This window comes from Wolffia australiana, chromosome 2 (genome assembly GCF_029677425.1).
Source record: "Wolffia australiana isolate 7733 chromosome 2, ASM2967742v1".
NCBI lineage: Eukaryota > Viridiplantae > Streptophyta > Magnoliopsida > Alismatales > Araceae > Wolffia > Wolffia australiana.
This window is the reverse complement of record NC_135836.1, coordinates 6,805,210-6,822,642: the sequence shown is the minus strand read 5'-3', so window position 1 is coordinate 6,822,642 and position 17,433 is coordinate 6,805,210. Positions and strand designations below refer to the sequence as shown.

Sequence of the window (17,433 nt, the reverse complement as noted above, 5' to 3'; positions counted from 1 at the left end):
AGGAGATAAATCCAAGGTGGCAGCGGTGAAGATATCTCCTGAGGAAACGATCAATAGAGACTCACCAACGAATGGGTCATCCATCCTATCACCTTCGTAAACATTTGTACCCAAACCTATTTGAGAACATTCTTGTTGAAAAATTAGTTTGTGAAGCATGTCAATTAGGCAAGTTCAAAAGGGGAACATATTCCCCAAGTTATACTGGAATGAAAAGACCTTTTCAGATCATTCATTATGATGTCTGGGGGCCATCCCCTCAAACAGACATACTAGGAAACCGATATTTTCTAGTTTGTGAAGCATGTCAATTAGGCAAGTTCAAAAGGGGAACATATTCCCCAAGTTATACTGGAATGAAAAGACCTTTTCAGATCATTCATTGTGATGTCTGGGGGCCATCCCCTCAAACAGACATACTAGGTAACCGATATCTTCAGTCGATACAGTTGGGTTTTCCTACAAAATCATAAGTATGAGGTTACTAAGAACCTAAAAGGATTATGTAATCTCATCAAAAGACAATTTGGTGGTCAAGTCCAAGGGCTGAGGACAGAAAATGCAAAGGATTTCCTCAATAATGAACTTGCTGAATTTATCATGACTGAAGGAATAACACATGAAACATCATGTCCATACACTCCACAACAGAATGGAGTGGCTGAAAGGAAAATAGGGGACATTGTAGACAAAGGAAGAACACTCTTAATCCAAGGGAATGTCCCTAAGAATTTATGGGGTTTTGCAGTCATGACTTCTACACACCTTATAAATCCACTTCTGTCAAGTAACCTATCCTTTAAAAGCCCACTTGGCTTACTTGAGTCGTATTACCCAAATGTGAGATTGAAAACTGGATTACCTCCTAAAATCTTTGGTTGTGTTGGTTATGTGTATAATCATACACACAAACAGAATAAATGGTCTACCAAAGGACTAAAATGTGTGTTTGTGGGATATTCTGTTACACAAAAGGGATATAAGTTTTATCATCCTATCACCCGCAAATACATTGTCACCAAGGATGTAATATTTGATGAAAAATCATTTTATTACAAACCAAGGGGAACCGAATCACAACTAGACACTGATTCTATACTCAATGTGAGAATACACTACTTGAGCTGCAACATGAACTTGAATCTGAACAGCCTAGGTATCAGATATTTGAAAACGAAGTAGAGGCATTTTGTCAGGATAATTCGCGAAGGACAGAACAGGGACACGAATCTGTAACAGAGCATGTAGCTGAAAGAACTGGAGAATCATCTCAACTTACACCATATCCGAAGTATTACCAAAGGAAGAACAAGGGTAAACAGTCGGAAGTCATGGATTTGGGTGAAGGGGGAGAACAACCTAATGAAGGGGAAGGAGTATCCACTGAAGGGGGAGTAGTATCTTGATAGGATACCAAGCTCCACGTGGGGGCATTCTCGTCACTTTATTATGCTTTCTCTCTCTTTATGTTAACTTTAAATAGCACAGCCCTCCTTGGAGGAGGGCAGACTGGAATTTGATTATGAAGTAGTGATTTCCCCTCCCCTCACGATCCCCGTCCTCCTGCGATCGTCCCTCCTCACCGCATCTCCAGGCGGTTCGTCCCGGGCCGATCCCTATCCTCTCTGCTCTGCTTCCCCCGACCATTCCCGTTTCACCTCTCTACCCCGGGAACTTCTCTTCTCGTCTCACCCTCTTCCACCTTCAGATACGGACCTCGACAAAGGTTCGTATCATATCTGGAGGAACAACTAATACTTCCCCTAGATCTGAAGAAAGTCCTTGGCCAATTGCTTTGAGAAAGGGTTCTCTAAAATGTGTGAAACTCCCACCATATCCAATGAAAAATTACCTAAATTATGCGAAAGTGTCACCCAAATACCAAGTTTTTCTGACGAAAATTCAAGAAGTAGTTATTCCCAAGTCCCCACAAGAAGCACTGAAGAATATCAGTTGGAAAGAAGCGATGGATGAAGAAATGAGGGCCTTAATACAGAATAATACCTGGGAAATCGTGGATCGACCCAAGGATAAGAAATCTGTGGGCTGTAGGTGGGTTGACACTATAAAGTGTAAATCAGATGGAAGCTTAGACAGATATAAAGCAAGACTTGTAGCTAGAGGATATACTCAAACTTATGGATTGATTATCAGGAAACATTTTCCCCAGTTGTGAAGATTAATACTATTAGAATCCTAATATCATTGGCAGTTAATCTAGACTGGCCACTAAATCAATATGATATCAAAAATGCCTTTTTACATGGCGACTTAAAGGAGGAAATCTACATGAATATTCCTCCAGGATATGAAAATCAATACAACAGAGGAAAAGTATGCAGACTTTGAAAGGCCTTGTATGGGTTAAAACAATCACCTCTGGCATGGTTTGGGAGATTTACCCAAACCATGAAAATGCTAGGATATAAACAAAGCAATGGAGAACACACTATGTTTTTTAGACATCATTCCAAGGATTTACTAACTATTTTAATAGTATATGTAGATAATATAATAATTACTGGGAACAATCTAGAAGAAATAAAGAATCTCAAAGAACATTTGAGTAGGAATTTTCAGGTTAAACATTTAGGACCCTTAAATTACTTTCTAGGCATAGAGTTTGCAAGATCAAGTGAGGGTGACACAACAAAAGTATATTTTGGATCTCTTAAATGAAACCAAACACACAAACTGTCATGTAAACAAGACACCAATGGAAGTAAATCATAGGTTAACTCTAAGTGAGAGTGAACGTAAGGTAGAAATTGACTCGTATCAGAGGCTAATTGGAAAACTGCTTTATTTATCCCACACACGACCCGATATATGCTATGCTGTGAATGTTCTAAGTCAATTTATGCATTCACCTAGAAGCTCTCATTTTCAAGCTGCTAACAGAATTCTCAGGTATCTAAAGGGAACACCGGGACTCGGCATTGCACACAGGAAAACATGTAAGCTTGACCTTATTCTATACACCGATTCTGACTTTGCTGGTTCTAGACTTGATTACAGGTCTACTACTGGATATTGCACAATGCTAGGAGGGAATTTGGTTACATGGAGAAGCAAAAAGCAAAGTGTGGTATCAAAATCCAGTACGGAAGCTGAATTTCGAGCCATGCCAAAAGGAATTGACAAAGCAATATGGATCAAGAGCTTAGTAGAAGATTTGAAGATCACATTTCTAAGACCAATTATTATCCGCTGCGACAATAAATCAGCCATTAGCATAGCTCACGATACAGTTGATCATGATAGGATAAAGCACATTAATATTGACAGGTTCTATACACAAAATCACTTGGAACAAGGAACCTTGAAGACGAGTATGTGAGCTCTGAAGAACAGTGTGCAGATATTTTAACCAAAGCTTACCAATCAAGCGAACTCAATATCTGCGATCCAAGCTTCGAATGGTGAATATACATTCCTGTGCTTGAGGGGGAGTGTTGAAGATATGGGCTAAAAAGTTGCAGGCGAATCGGGCTACTCCTTCATCACTATCGAGCCCTGTTAGATCCCCTATCGAGCTCTATTAGGCCCACTAACGACAGCTAATGGCTAGTTAAACTAGCCATTATCTAGCCATCGGAGAATTAACCGTTAGACAGTTCCTACAAATCTAAGTGATGTACCATTGTAAAGTTTGATCCTTTTTAGTGAAAGTGTTAACTCTTTTCTCTTCTCTACCTCTGTCATCCTCTCTTGCTGGATCTTCAAAGTTGTCATGGTATCAGAGCCTACGACGCCTTTCTCTCTCTCTCTAGAATGCCTCTATTTCTCTCTCTAGAACGCCTCTCTCTCTCCTTATCTCTCTCTCTAGAATGCCTCTCTCTCTCTTATCAGAAAACACCTGGCAGTGGAATCCCCGTTATGACGTGGAATCCATCGTGGCTGCCAGGTGGATTCCGCCAGGTCAAAAGCTGGCCGGAAATCCACCTGGCCGCCACGATGGATTCCACGTCATCACCGGGATATGTCGGCGTCAACTCAGAGAGTTTGGGATATATCGTGCCAAAAAAAAAGTTTAGGTTATATCTCAGATTTTTGAAAAAGTTTGGGATATACCGTGCTATTAACCCTTTCTTGGTATAGAATCTATCAAATTGGCATTGGAAGTCTGCACATCCAACACATTGGTGAGTTAAAACATGCGTTGCATGTACCAAACTATCTATAAATCTAGTATCTGTGCAGCAACTAGCAAAATGTAGAGAGTATAATATTCTATTTGATAATCTGGATGCTTATTTATGTCATAAGGAGCTCAGGTGGAGGATTGGACTAGCTAGGGTTCATCAAGGGCTCTACTACCTTCCCATGGGACACCCAGGAGATACACCCAAGGTGGCGGCAGTGAGGCTATCTCCTGAGGAAACAGCTAAAGAGACTCATTAAAGAATGGGTCATCCATCCTATCATCTTCTTAAACATTTGTATCCAAATTTGTTTAAGAACATTCTTGTTGAAAATTTCGTTTGTGAGGCATGCCAATTGGGAAACTTTAAGAGGGGCACATACCCACCAAGTCATACACGAGTGCTAAAAACTTTCCAGATCATTCACTGTGAAGTCTGGGGGCCATCACCCCAAGCAGACATACTAGGATACCAGTACTTCCTAATATGTACGGACGACTATAGTAGATATAGTTGGGTCTTTCTATCAAAACATAAGTATGAGGTTACCAAAAATCTAAACAACGATTGTGTAACCTCAAGGATTAAGAACAGACAATGCAAAAGATTTTCTTAATACTGAGCTTACTGAATTCTTTATGTCTGAAGGAATAAGACATGAACCATCATGTCCATACACTCCACAACAGAATGGTGTAGCTGAAAGAAAAATAGGAGATATTGTGGATAAAGGAAGAACACTCTTAATCCAAGGGAATGTTCCTACAAATTTATGGGGTTTTGCTGTTATGACATCTGCACACCTTATCAATCGACTTCCCTCAAGCACTTTAACATTCAAAAGCCCACTTGACTTGCTTGAGGCATATTACCCAAATGTGAGATTAAAGAAAGGTTTACCTCCAAAGATATTTGGTTGTGTTGGTTATGTGTACAATCGCACACAAACAAAATAACTGGTCTACAAAGGGGTTGAAATGTGTACTTGTGGGATATTCTATTACACAGAAAGGATATAAATTCTACCATCCTATCACTCGTAAGTACATAGTCACCAACGATGTGATCTTTGACGAAAAATCTTTTTATTACAAACCAAGAGGCACTGAGTCACACCTAGATACTACTTCTATACTTAATAGTGAGGCTGCAAAACTTGAAATACAACCTGAACTTACTCCTGAATCAGTCCAATTGTCAGAAAGGTATCAAGTATTCGACAATGAAGTCAGAACAAGTATCAGGGACAATTCCCCGAGAACTGATCAGCAGCGCAGCTTAATTGAACCTAGGACAGAGAATGTACCTGAACAAACTTCCACATCATCCCAACTTACTCCATACCCAAAATACTACCAAAGAAAGAAAAAGGATCGTCAACCTGAAGACATGGAATTGGTTGAAGGGGAAAACTCATACAATGAAGGGGTAGAGGTACCCACTGAAGGGGGAGTAATCTCTGAAGATGCAAATGATACTGACCTTATAGCTGAAAGAGGCATTGGCCAATTGGTCTGAGAAATGGGACTCGAAAATGTGTGAAATACACTATGGCAAACTGTCTAAACTATGAGAAAGTATCACCCAAATACCAGGTATTTCTACCTAAAATCCAAGACATTACTATTCCTAAGTCCACAAAAGAAGCAATAAACAATATTAGTTGGAAAGGAGCAATGGATGAAGAGATGATAGCACTAGCCAAAATAAAACCTGGGAAATTGTGGATCGTCCCAAAGATAAGAAATCTGTGGATTGTAGATGGGTTTATACTGTAAAGTGCAACTCGGATGGAAGTTTAGACAGGTACAAAGCACAACTTATAGCTAGAGGGCATACTCAGACATATGGAATTGACTACCAGGAAACATTTGCCCCAATTGCCAAGATGAACACCATTAGAATTCTTATATCTTTGGCAGTTAATCTAGATTGGCCATTAAACCAATATGACATTAAAAATGCTTTTTTTACATGGAGACCTGAAGGAGGAAATCCACATGAATATTCCTCCAGGATATGAGAATCAACAGAACAAAGGAAAAGTAGGTAGACTACAAAAGGCTTTATATGGTTTGAAACAAATAACTCGAGCACGGTTTGGAAGATTTACCCAAGCCATGAAGATGTTAGGATATAACCAGTGTAATGGAGAACACACTATGTTTTTTAAACACTATACAATAATAGATCTACTAACTATTTTAATAGTATATGTAGATGACATAATAATCACTGGGAACAATTTAGAAGAAATAAAGAGACTTAAAGAACACCTGAATGAGAACTTTCAGGTTAAACACATAGGACCCTTAAAAGTATTTTTTAGGCTTAGAGTTTGCGAGATCGAGTGAGGGAATCTTAATGACACAACAAAATATATATTAGATCTTCTAAATGAAACAAAACAGGTGAACTGTCACATAAGTGAGACACCAATTGAGGTAAATCATAGGCTAACTTTAAATGAAAGTGACCCTAAAGTAGAAATTACTTCATACCAAAGTCTAATAGGAAAACTTTTTTACTTGGCACATACTCGACCAGATATAAGTTATGCTGTGAATGTACTAAGTCAATTTGTGCACTCACCTAGAAATTCGCATTTTCAAGCTGCTAACAGAATTCTCAGGTACCTAAAGGGAACACCAGGCCTGGGTATTGCACACCGAAGAACAGGTAAGATTGATCTTATCTTATACACTGACTCTGACTCCAAATATTTAAGATCCAAGCTTGGAATGATAAGTATACATTCCTGCACTTGAGGGGGAGTGTTGAGAAATATGTGCCACCTGAGTCCAAGCCCAGATAAAATGGCCCAAATCCAATAGGAGATCTATCGGGCCCACTAGAGGGAAGAACCAGGAGATAGTGGGGCCCACCACAAAAGCTAATGGCTTGTGAAAACTAGCCGTGGGGCGACTGCCCAAACTGCTGCTATGAGTACTGATGAAAAACGCTCTTTTATGTACTGTTTTTGTGTGAAATAAAATTTTCCTTCTCTTACTTTTCTCAACTATCTGCACTTCGACAATCTTCAGCATCTTGACAGTATCCCATGCAAGCAGTGCGAGCCCTCGACTCTGATCGGTACCTGTGCCTTTCTAGAGGAAGCATCTCATCAAGCCTTCGAGTCTCTGGCCGATTTCAGAAGGCATCTTGAATACGGAGAAGATAAATAGAATATAGGGATTGCTGACAGGACCGCCCTCGGTAGCACCACCTACCGCCTCTGGACAACACTTTGGCTTGTCATCCTTCCAACCGCCTCACGACCTTCTCTATCATCGGCAGCCAATCCGCCTTAGTCATCCGCCCTCTAGTTAACTGCAGACCCCGATATCTCATAGGGAGGCTACCAATCATTGTTCCCAGCGACGCTGCACATTGAGCCTCCTTCTCCAAGGAAAGGCCACAGCTCACAAATGCAGACTTAGCCCGATTGATTCATAGGCCTGAGAAGTCCGCGAATAAGTCGAGTAACATAGACAGGTTTTTTGCCTCCTCAATAGAGGCTTCTACAAAAAAAGTAGTGTCATCCACGTACGCCAGTAACAGGATACCCCCAGGGACACTAGCGGTTCGATAACCCTTCAGAAGACCATGTGTACATGCTAGATTAGATCATGTGGCGAATGTCTCTACCGTTGGCAAAAACAGTAGGGGTGCGAGCAGGTACCCTTACCTCACCCCCCTTTGCGGTTGTATACGCCCGCCTTCCGCCTTCCATTCACCAACACTGAGAAGGAATGTGTTGCGATGCATCTTTTCATCCATGTGACCCATTCTTTCGGAAAGCCCCTCTTTTTCATTGACGCCCAGAGAAATCCCCAATCAAGCGTGTCATATGCCTTGGAAAAATCAACCTTCCACATGAGACCTTTAGTTCCATCTCATTTCCATGTCGCTAGGATGTCACCTGCTGCTACAGCACTGTTAACAAGGAAATGACCTGGAATGAAAGCTGATTGGGAGGGTCCCACAAGTTCCCCAATCACCTCTCTCAATCTGTTTGCCAATACCTTTGCAATGATAAGGTATATGGAGTTAGACTAGGAGATTGGTATGAAGTCCTCGATTTGTTCTGCACCTTGCTGCTCGGGGAGTAGAACCAAATATGCCCGATTTAGTATCTCCATACTGCATGTCCCTTGTCGGAACTCTTTTGCGAATAGGTCGGAATAATGCAAGTTCCTGACTTGCCAATTCGATTCTCATTATTAAGTTTCTACTCAGCCGCTTTGACTGGGTGATGTTTATGGTTCTTTACTTGTCACTTCTTCCACTGAGACAGGTATGAGCTTCAGCTACTCAATTTCTCATTAAAAAATCTGAATTGCTTCCTCCTGATACAAAAAATTTCAGTTGCAAACGTGGTTCCTCAATGACTCATACAACTCTGTTTAAGTCCCGTAAGAAACATAACGATTTATTTATCTCCCATACCATGCCCCCCAACTATACTGAAGATCTTAAGCTTGTCAATAAGGGTGGATGTCTCCTCCGAGAAGACCTTTTGGGACTCCATACAAGGCGGCCCATGCAGGGGGCGAGAGGGGCCAGGTCGACACTTTACAGTGCTCAGGGCATTATGGCTGCACTGAAACGAAGTAATCTTCAAGGGATGGGGAGCCTTTGCATGTGTTTTTATCCAACATACAAGGCATGTACAAGCAGTGGTGTTTTACCTCTGCGAGGTTTAAAGGCCCATTGCTAGGACAATGCGTGGCTGTGTAGGCCACTTTTGTACTTAACATTTATATTTATATATAGCGTGACAGGAGGGACACCAATTTTGTGTGATCTCTCCTCTCTTTCTTCAGAAAAAAGTCTTTGATGTGTTTTTAAGCATAACAAACTTAATTTACAAAGTAAATGAAAATTGTAATTCATTTCCACAAGTACAATTTTAAGGTCATTCCATTTTCACTTATATTAAAAATGCAAAAGTATAAAAAACATTATGACCTCCATAAAACTTTTAAATGTTCCGCTCAAAGGTTCATTAGCGGAAATAATGTAAATGGATGAGTCATGTTACCTGAAATGGATGAAGGACAATATTTGTCACTCCGGGATCCAATCTATCTTGAATGCCTTTTTTCTCCAACATATTTGGCAAACAACCAGTGATCTCTATAGAAATTGTTAGATTTGACATCTCTTTCAAAGCTTTAAATTTCCATTTCCTCCTGTGAATCTTTCCCAATAAAATTAAATCAAAGTTAGTTCAATGAAGCAAATTAAGTAGATACAATGAATGAATTTTCAACTCACATTACAATATGTGCAACCAGGCCGATCAACATCTGATGCATGTTTTTGAGCTATCTTGAAACGGCTCTGTAATAAAAACGACACATTAGGAGACATTGTTTTTGAAACTAAAAGGAAACTTATTTCTTTTGAAAAAAAGAAGATGAAAATTATATCAGTAAATTAATGTTGCCTAATTTTATTCAGTTATTTTTCCAAGGTCATATGGTCTAGCAATTTACCATCAGAAATCAGCAGGAACAATGATGAAACAGATATCAAATTGAAATAATTTGAAACAATCTTGAAACTGACCCAAGAAAAACACCATAAAAGAGGATAAAAGAGAAAAATATTTATTGGGTCGCAATCATCTCTCTCTTCCCACAATGCAGAGATCCGGATAATGAGCTCTCTTTTATCATGGTGAGGACTACAGCTCAGTTTCATTCATTACCCATAATTACGGGCTTACACACCAAACATGGAGTAAAAATTGAGGTTCACGAATGAGAGAACAGAACAATGTAAAAACATTCCATCCATAAGAGCCTCTCATAAATAATCCTTGGGTATGGATGCTGTCCGACTCTGACCATTGGTTTGCATTGTTGTATCTCCAGGATTGTGATATCACAACCATATTCTCAAGATTTCAGCTTTCTAAGTTCCTGTTACCAGGGTCCTTTCCTGTTTCAAATTATTGTCTTTAATTTAAATGGGTCACATGTTATAAGTGGCCAACATTCATGTCTATTTAAATGAACTGTGGTCAATGGGCTTTGTCGTTTGACTCAAGTGACCTCCTCCCTTTTTAAATTCAGTTTTTCTCCACGTGAAAGAATGAAGACTGAAGTGACCATGCACTAGTCTTATGTTCATTAATGTTTAAAACTGCCTTCATGTTAATGAAAGATAGAGATTACAATCCTTCTACTCATCTAAACTCTAGGGCAGGAGCTGGCAGCACACTGACAGTGCAGCCGGAGGATATAGGATTTCTGTCTCATATTGTATTAAAGCACATTTACACAAGTGAGATAAATTATATCTCCCTCTATGCATCTTCTCTGGTCCTCCTTGAATCCATTTATCCTCTCCACCTTTGTTCTACACAGCCCGCGACTATGAGACTGATCACAGCCATAAAGGAGCCAACAGATCACAGCCAAAAAAGAGCTGTAGAAAGGCTTCCCCTCCAATGTTGATCGGGTCTCACAACCTGACCTAGTTAGGCCTTACATGATCCTATAGTTGACAAATGAAAAAAGTCGTTGGCAAACCGTGAAAGGCTCAGTCAATGAAATATGTCATTAATTAATGTGTCACGTAAGCCAACAGATGATGTGTATGGCTGTCCACCAGGTCAAGAACAGTCGAGTAAAGTATTGAAACAAGAAAGAATAAAATAAGATCAAGGATAGTGGAATGAGTGTCTTGAAGGACATAGACCTAGGGAAGGTAGGAGCAGTGCGCGGCAAATGTTGACACAGAAATGCCACTTCATGGGAAGTAACATCTGCGAGGCGAAAATTCCTGGTTCAAAAGTTGGTAGATCCAGAGATAAACACGATCGGAGAGGCACAAAGAATTTCATAAGATTTTATGTTTTAAAATTACTAGTATCAACTCTTTTTTTAACAATACTAGTATCAACTTTTGTGGACTAGTTTACAACAATGGCTCCACAAACGTTTCATTAGAGACATTCCCGGTCCATATACAAGGAGCATAGATTTTTTGGACAAAAGGAAGAGAGACATCAGATAGATAGGGTGGTGAACAGGCCCATTCACCCCAATCCAATGGAACAAATAAAAAAAGGAAACTAGAAAAGTAGAGGCATGCCATTTAACAATTGTGGTCAAATTTCAGCCGCACCAAAACTTCAGGATTCACTGATCAGAATCAATATGGCAACAGAATATGAATCAGGAATTATTGGGTAACCCACTGAGAAAAATGTCAGAGGAAAATGTGACGAAACATCATAATTTTTTCTCTCATTCGCAAAATTATCAGCATTCTGCTCGCTCGCTAAATGGTCAACCAGTTAATTGAATCAGGAATACATTTATGACCCAGGAAAATTAAAAGGCCAAGCTTGTACAAAGGATTAATTTTCTGTTTATTAAATTAAAAAGCCTTTGTCTAATCAGAATATCATTAAAGTGGTAAAGTCTCTGAATCATACGAAGCTAAAAAATTTAATCCAAAAACTACTAGATAACAAAGGAAGAGTTAGTACGGAACTCCATACCTTGGTCCTCTTACTTTTTCTAGCAGACTTGCACATGAAGCAAACCCCATTCAGAATCTGAACTAGTTTTTCAACATAATAGGGATGATAAATTGGGCTTTGAAGTTTAATGCAGCCAGTGTGTCCTGATAATAATAAAAAAATGAAGATCAATTTCAACAGAGAAAGTTCTCCAGTAAATCTCAATATCTGATTTCTTATTTACACGGGGAGCAAATCATCCTATATGAGAGAACTGGCTTCAAAATACCGCTTATATAGCATCAGATTGAGAATGGGTGTTTAAAATTCTTATTACAAGTGTTCCCATCATACTTTAAAAAAAAATAATAATGTTCCCATCATATTTCTTGTTATTAATTTTACCACAACAGAACTTACAAATGGGATACTGGTCGTAAGCATCCGCATTTTCTCCCTGCCAGCATACCTTGGCGGCATATGCTGTCATAACGCTGCCCTACTGCATGTTCACATGTTCTCTATAAACTGCATCAGTCTAAGATTATCTACCTCCAACCATAATCCCTGAAAATACTATAAGATGCCATCTTCATGTAGGTATCATGCTGTCAGGAAGAAAATTTTATCCCATATACAAGGTCAACAAAGTTCTTTTGTGGCCCAATGACCACATATATAGATCCATTGGATTGAACAATCAATACAACCTCTTTTTGGAGAAAAACAGGGAATATCAAATGAGTTGAGTGATCAACCTGAAGCTAATTTCAAATGAAAATTTCTGATGGTCAGATTGGCCCTTCCTACACCCTTCACTCCCTCCTAAATTGGAAAGAAACCAAATTATCTGCATTGTGCAGGACACTGTCCATCAAGATAATCCATCCCACGAACACAATCTCATTGCCGTGCAGCCATATCACTCATGACACAACAAGGAGCCTTCCCCCAATCATAAACCCCTGCCCATGCCTCCCCGATAGATCGCCAGCATGCCTTGTCTTAAGTCACCGTCAACTCTGAAAGCTTCTGCAAGGCTCATATCCTTTGGGCGAAGAGACACAAGAAGAAATCTAGGCAGGTTACTTTTAGTTGATACCTCCATCTGATCCTCTCTGATGTTCATGAAGACATCTTATAATGAAAATGAGAGATACACCTTGCCACCTTGTCGCACTCAAAGGTCACAGGCGTAAAATAGACTGTTGCATGCTCAAGAAATCTCCCACCATATAATCAGACATAGCAACCTCCATTCCACAAAGCCATTAACTGTGCCCGACAACTCGGTGCAAGAAAATTCCTCACATGACGTGCATTGAGACAAGTAGCTATCAGACCAATATCAGAAGAAGAAGCCATTCCCTAGCCTGGCTTTGAATAATACCCAGATTCAACAAAACATCTGTGTCACGCCTTGCCAGAAACAAGGTTTTCTCTGGCGACTTCTTTCTGACATTCCCTGACCTTAAGCCTTCTTGAACGAAGCTCTTAATCAAGTCTTAAACCACTTTCAGACATCCTGGGTAACTTAAAGACCAATACATAAATGATCAAAGCACAGAATGCACGAATCATAACAATACCAGATGGATCACCTTTGCTATTATTCTCCTCTGTCACCACACCAGCCTTCTCTCCACCATGTAGATCTCCAGCTACCAGTTTGTGGTCGAAATTCTTCCTCTCGTCAATGACAGTCACAAATATCACAAGAGTAATATTGCAATGGGCGTCCCTAAAGCCCCAGAGCATTGTGAATCCACCTCCTGTGATAGCCAAAACCCAAAAAATCTGCAGATAGGTATAATATGGTGGAGAGATTCCTAACCTCCTCCACAGGCTTGGAAGAAGAATCTAGCGTCATCTGCACATTGGAGAAGCCTAATGCATGTTGAGTAGCTTGTCATCTGAAAACCCCTCAACAAGCCATGTGAACATGCTTGGATCAAATGCGTAGATATGACATCCCCACCTAAGACAACTAATAATGGTATCAAGGTACATTTCTGCCAAACCCTCTTTATGGGTGGATCCTATTTCTCTATCGACAGTCATTGACTAAACTGAATAGGAGCAGGAGGTAACACATCTCCAAACCCATGTTAGCCACTTGGAGGGAAATCCTCTCTTTCTCACAGCCTTCCACAAGAAATCCCAGTCCAGGAAGCTTTTGCAAGATCAGCTTTTGACATAAAGCCCCTAGACCCCTTTCTCTGCTATGCCATTAGGATTTTGCTTACCACTACTATGTTGCCTACCAGTTGCGTCCTTCAGATGTATGCAGACTGGAGTCTAACAAGATAATCACCTACCCTAATCAGTTTGCCAGTACTTTTGCCATGATAAAGTACATTGAGTTAGACAGTAATATAGCCAGAAAATTTCCAACACTTAAGTAGAAGATATAATTGGTTGGTTTGCTCCAGTCCATACTTCTCAGAAACTCCTCCAAAGTGCCCATAACTCCTTTCATGACCAAAGCTTATAATTTAGTGACAACGAACACTGAGAATCTATTTGGCCCCAGAGCCCCTTCTCCATTAGACTCCTTGAAAGGTACCTGCACCCCTTTCATTGAGAAAATCCTTTACCAAAGCAACTTGCTGCAGCGGCATCATTTTGGCGACTAATGTGATCACCTCCACCTCCAAAATTCGAGATTGGAGTAAACCGTTCATCGTGACCTCCAAAACTAACGTATTGAAGTCCTTGGAAACCAGCCGAGTTGATATCAGACTGCAGAGACTCCAAAACAACTTGATCAAAGCCTCCATAGCCTGCCATTATAAACCTCTAGCTTCCAGGAATTTGACACCAATAATTTCACCTTTTTCACTTGACAACGCCAATAAGACTTAGCCCATAGCCTTGTTACAAGGAATAGGATCACTCTTCGTCAGTTCTGAAGGCAGAACATCATGAGATATATGAAAAATTACTACCAAACTTTCAATGACTTTATTTCGCAATAGCATTCGATACACCTCTGATAGGAATCAAGAACTCCGTCCTTCTACCAAGAAAATTCGAAATTTGTAAGAATCCATAAAATATATAGATTCCGCGATCAAATTGGAGATCAGATCAGAAATCAAGAGAAAAGAGAGGAGAGTAAGGAATAGGATTGAAAATATGCAGGACAATGCTGCATTGGTTGTCATTATGCTCTGGATTGGGAGGATCTCCTGCACTCCAGCCAAACATTAGTTCTGAGTTCAGTTTTTTTTTTGAACAATACTTCTTACTTCAGTTAATTCAAATCTTGGACGTATATTGGAGTAGACATCCTTATTTATAAGGCCACTCCTTATTAAGGCACAAGCCCACTGAGCAGTATATGCATCCTGCCGTCTTGATTCACTTCCACTGAAAACTTCAGGCAAGGATCATATCAATATCATGTTCTGAGGCTCTATTTTTTCACACAATCGACCGTAACCTATCAGATTCTCTCTGTGAACCACTTCTGCAAAATGGATGGTTTACTCTCTTAAGAATGATGATGGTACTAATGAAAACAAAGTAAATCTAAAAACATGACTGAGAGAACCCCGAATAGAATATTAAAAATGTATAGGAAATATGAGAAAACAAAAAATGGCCAAAGTTAAAAGGAATCACCATCACATTGCCTCATGGAAGAACCATTGCAGGTTGAGCATTCACCAGAAAGGTTTGGTAAACCCAGGCTTGGGCTTGTCAAATCACTACTTCTAAATGCAGTGAGAGAAGATAATTTTTCCTGCATTTGTTGACAAAAGAATGTATCAAGTTTCATTTAATGAAGTTCAAAGATAACAGCCTTGTCCTGAAAAAGAAAGCTGCAAAAACCAATCATGACTGACATTGCTCAAGTATAACCAGGGTAAATCCCTAGGCATTGAAAAAACTTCCTGAGCCAATGGAATTCATAATCAATACATTCCGAAGATTATTGTTTTGTCACTTCCGATATCTGACACAGAGATCCATTCTGATATTGACATTTGCTAAAGAGGTTAGGACATGTGAACAATGGTAGGACAGACCTTTAAGGCCTTAGAATGCCTTATGGGTTCACAATGATTCTCATGACAAAGAAATAAGAGAACGAGCTGCGCGGAGAACTACAGAATAATATGATGGCTAGTGACCAAGAGACATTGAGCACAACTTAATTCCGCATGATCTGTACAAGAACTTCTGTGGAAATTTCCATTCAGGATTTGATTCGTGATCCTCCATGTGTACAGATCCTGGATCACGACAATAAAAAATAGTCTGTACTGTATAATAAAAAATCTTGAGAACCTTGACCAAGGTGATGAAGGAATGTGAAGAAATTGAATCATTAGGTGTTAAGCAGAATTAAAGGAAAATAAGATATTCTCGAGGATCCTAATAGGACTCTGTGATCTGGGGTTGCGATGTCTCCTTCTAGCTGCTCCAGTTTTCCCTGCACGGGCTGATGATGAGATCTTGAAAAAGACTTCTCTATCAGTTTTCCCTAGTGTGGCTTTCTCTATGGGACCCTGCCTTTATTTTAAACATGCTGATTCATTAGCCACAATTGACTTCTACGATAAGTATTTTTTCAAAAAAACTTATCGCACCAGCCACAACTAAAACCAGTAGCAAAATATCATCAAGAAGTTCAAATAGTTTCTTTGATAGTAGAAGCTCCTAACTCCCAAGGAAATCAGAATGATATTTCTATTCAAATTGAAGAATGACACAGTTTATTGGAGATTGGACTTTTTTTAATTATGAGAACTGCACCAATTCGAAGGTGAAACAGTTTTCTGGTTTGGTTCAAAATCAAACGTTGGGTCAATCTTGTAAAAGGGTAAGGTTACCCAGTGTACCAGAGGTATACGCAATTAGGTACACAATGTACCGTAGGTCTCAAGGAATTCCTCTTATTCTGAGAAGATTTCTGTGGGTATACGATAGATGCTTCCTTCAAATGATGAAAATGGTGTTCTTATGAAATCATACTAAAAACGAATCTGAGCTAAAATGCACATAGTTCAGACTGATATAGATTGACGGGTGATCATGTAGTTTGGTGAAGGTAGCAAAGTGATAGGTTTCCCGGGCCGCGTCGAGGGCATTCTTGTCATATTCTCCTTTTATGTTCCTTTAAATAGCAGAGCCCTCCCTCTAGTGGGGGGCAGACTTGGACTTTGGTTCTTAATCGATCTTTGGTGTTTCCCCTTACCTTTCATCTCCTCTATCTCCACTCTCCGTCTCTCTCCAAGATCCCCATCCTCACGATTGTCTCTGCCTCACCGCTTCTTCAGGCGGCTTGTCCCGGCTGATCCCTACCTCTTCTGCTCGGCCTCCTCTCATACCCCTTCACGTTTCATCTCTCCACCCCGGGAATTTCTACCTCGCCTCGTCCTCCATTTCCTTCAGATATGAGCCAAGATTGAGAGCCGTATCACAAAGATAGAAGGCAAAGAAGTGATAGAAGCAGAAGGAGCGAATCAGAGCCTCCTGTCTCAAGACTCCCAGAGAATCTCCACATCCCAGCCTTCTGCAGTGTAGGGCTACACCCGTCTGGTCGAAGGACCTTTATTATAACCTTTAAAATCTTGACTCCCTATATCCTGCTTCCATCCTTATTGCTACCACTACATGCACGTGCCACGGTCAGCATGTGTGAGCATTTTATGCATCCTCTCGTCCCCTTCTACCGATGGGTTCACACAGAACTTAGCATAATATCAGCCGAAAGAACAAATGAAGGGAAATCCAACTGTATTTCCAAATTGATTCTCTTCATAACCAACTCTTGCCATCTTTATCTGTCCATTAACA

General features: G+C 40.0%; 1 protein-coding gene across 3 annotated transcripts in view; it reads right to left on the bottom strand.

Annotated features, from left to right (window-relative positions):
* Positions 1-17,433, bottom strand: part of NRPD1A (nuclear RNA polymerase D1A) — a 38,062-nt gene that overhangs the window by 19,040 nt on the left and 1,589 nt on the right. For all 3 annotated transcript variants that reach the window (XM_078591831.1, XM_078591833.1, XM_078591832.1), the window contains exons 3-6: positions 15,253-15,373; positions 11,665-11,789; positions 9,426-9,491; positions 9,190-9,348 (exon numbers count right to left, since the gene is read on the bottom strand). In XM_078591831.1, coding sequence (XP_078447957.1) covers positions 9,190-9,348; positions 9,426-9,491; positions 11,665-11,789; positions 15,253-15,373 — 471 coding nt within the window. The remainder of the gene's footprint in view (positions 1-9,189; positions 9,349-9,425; positions 9,492-11,664; positions 11,790-15,252; positions 15,374-17,433) is intronic.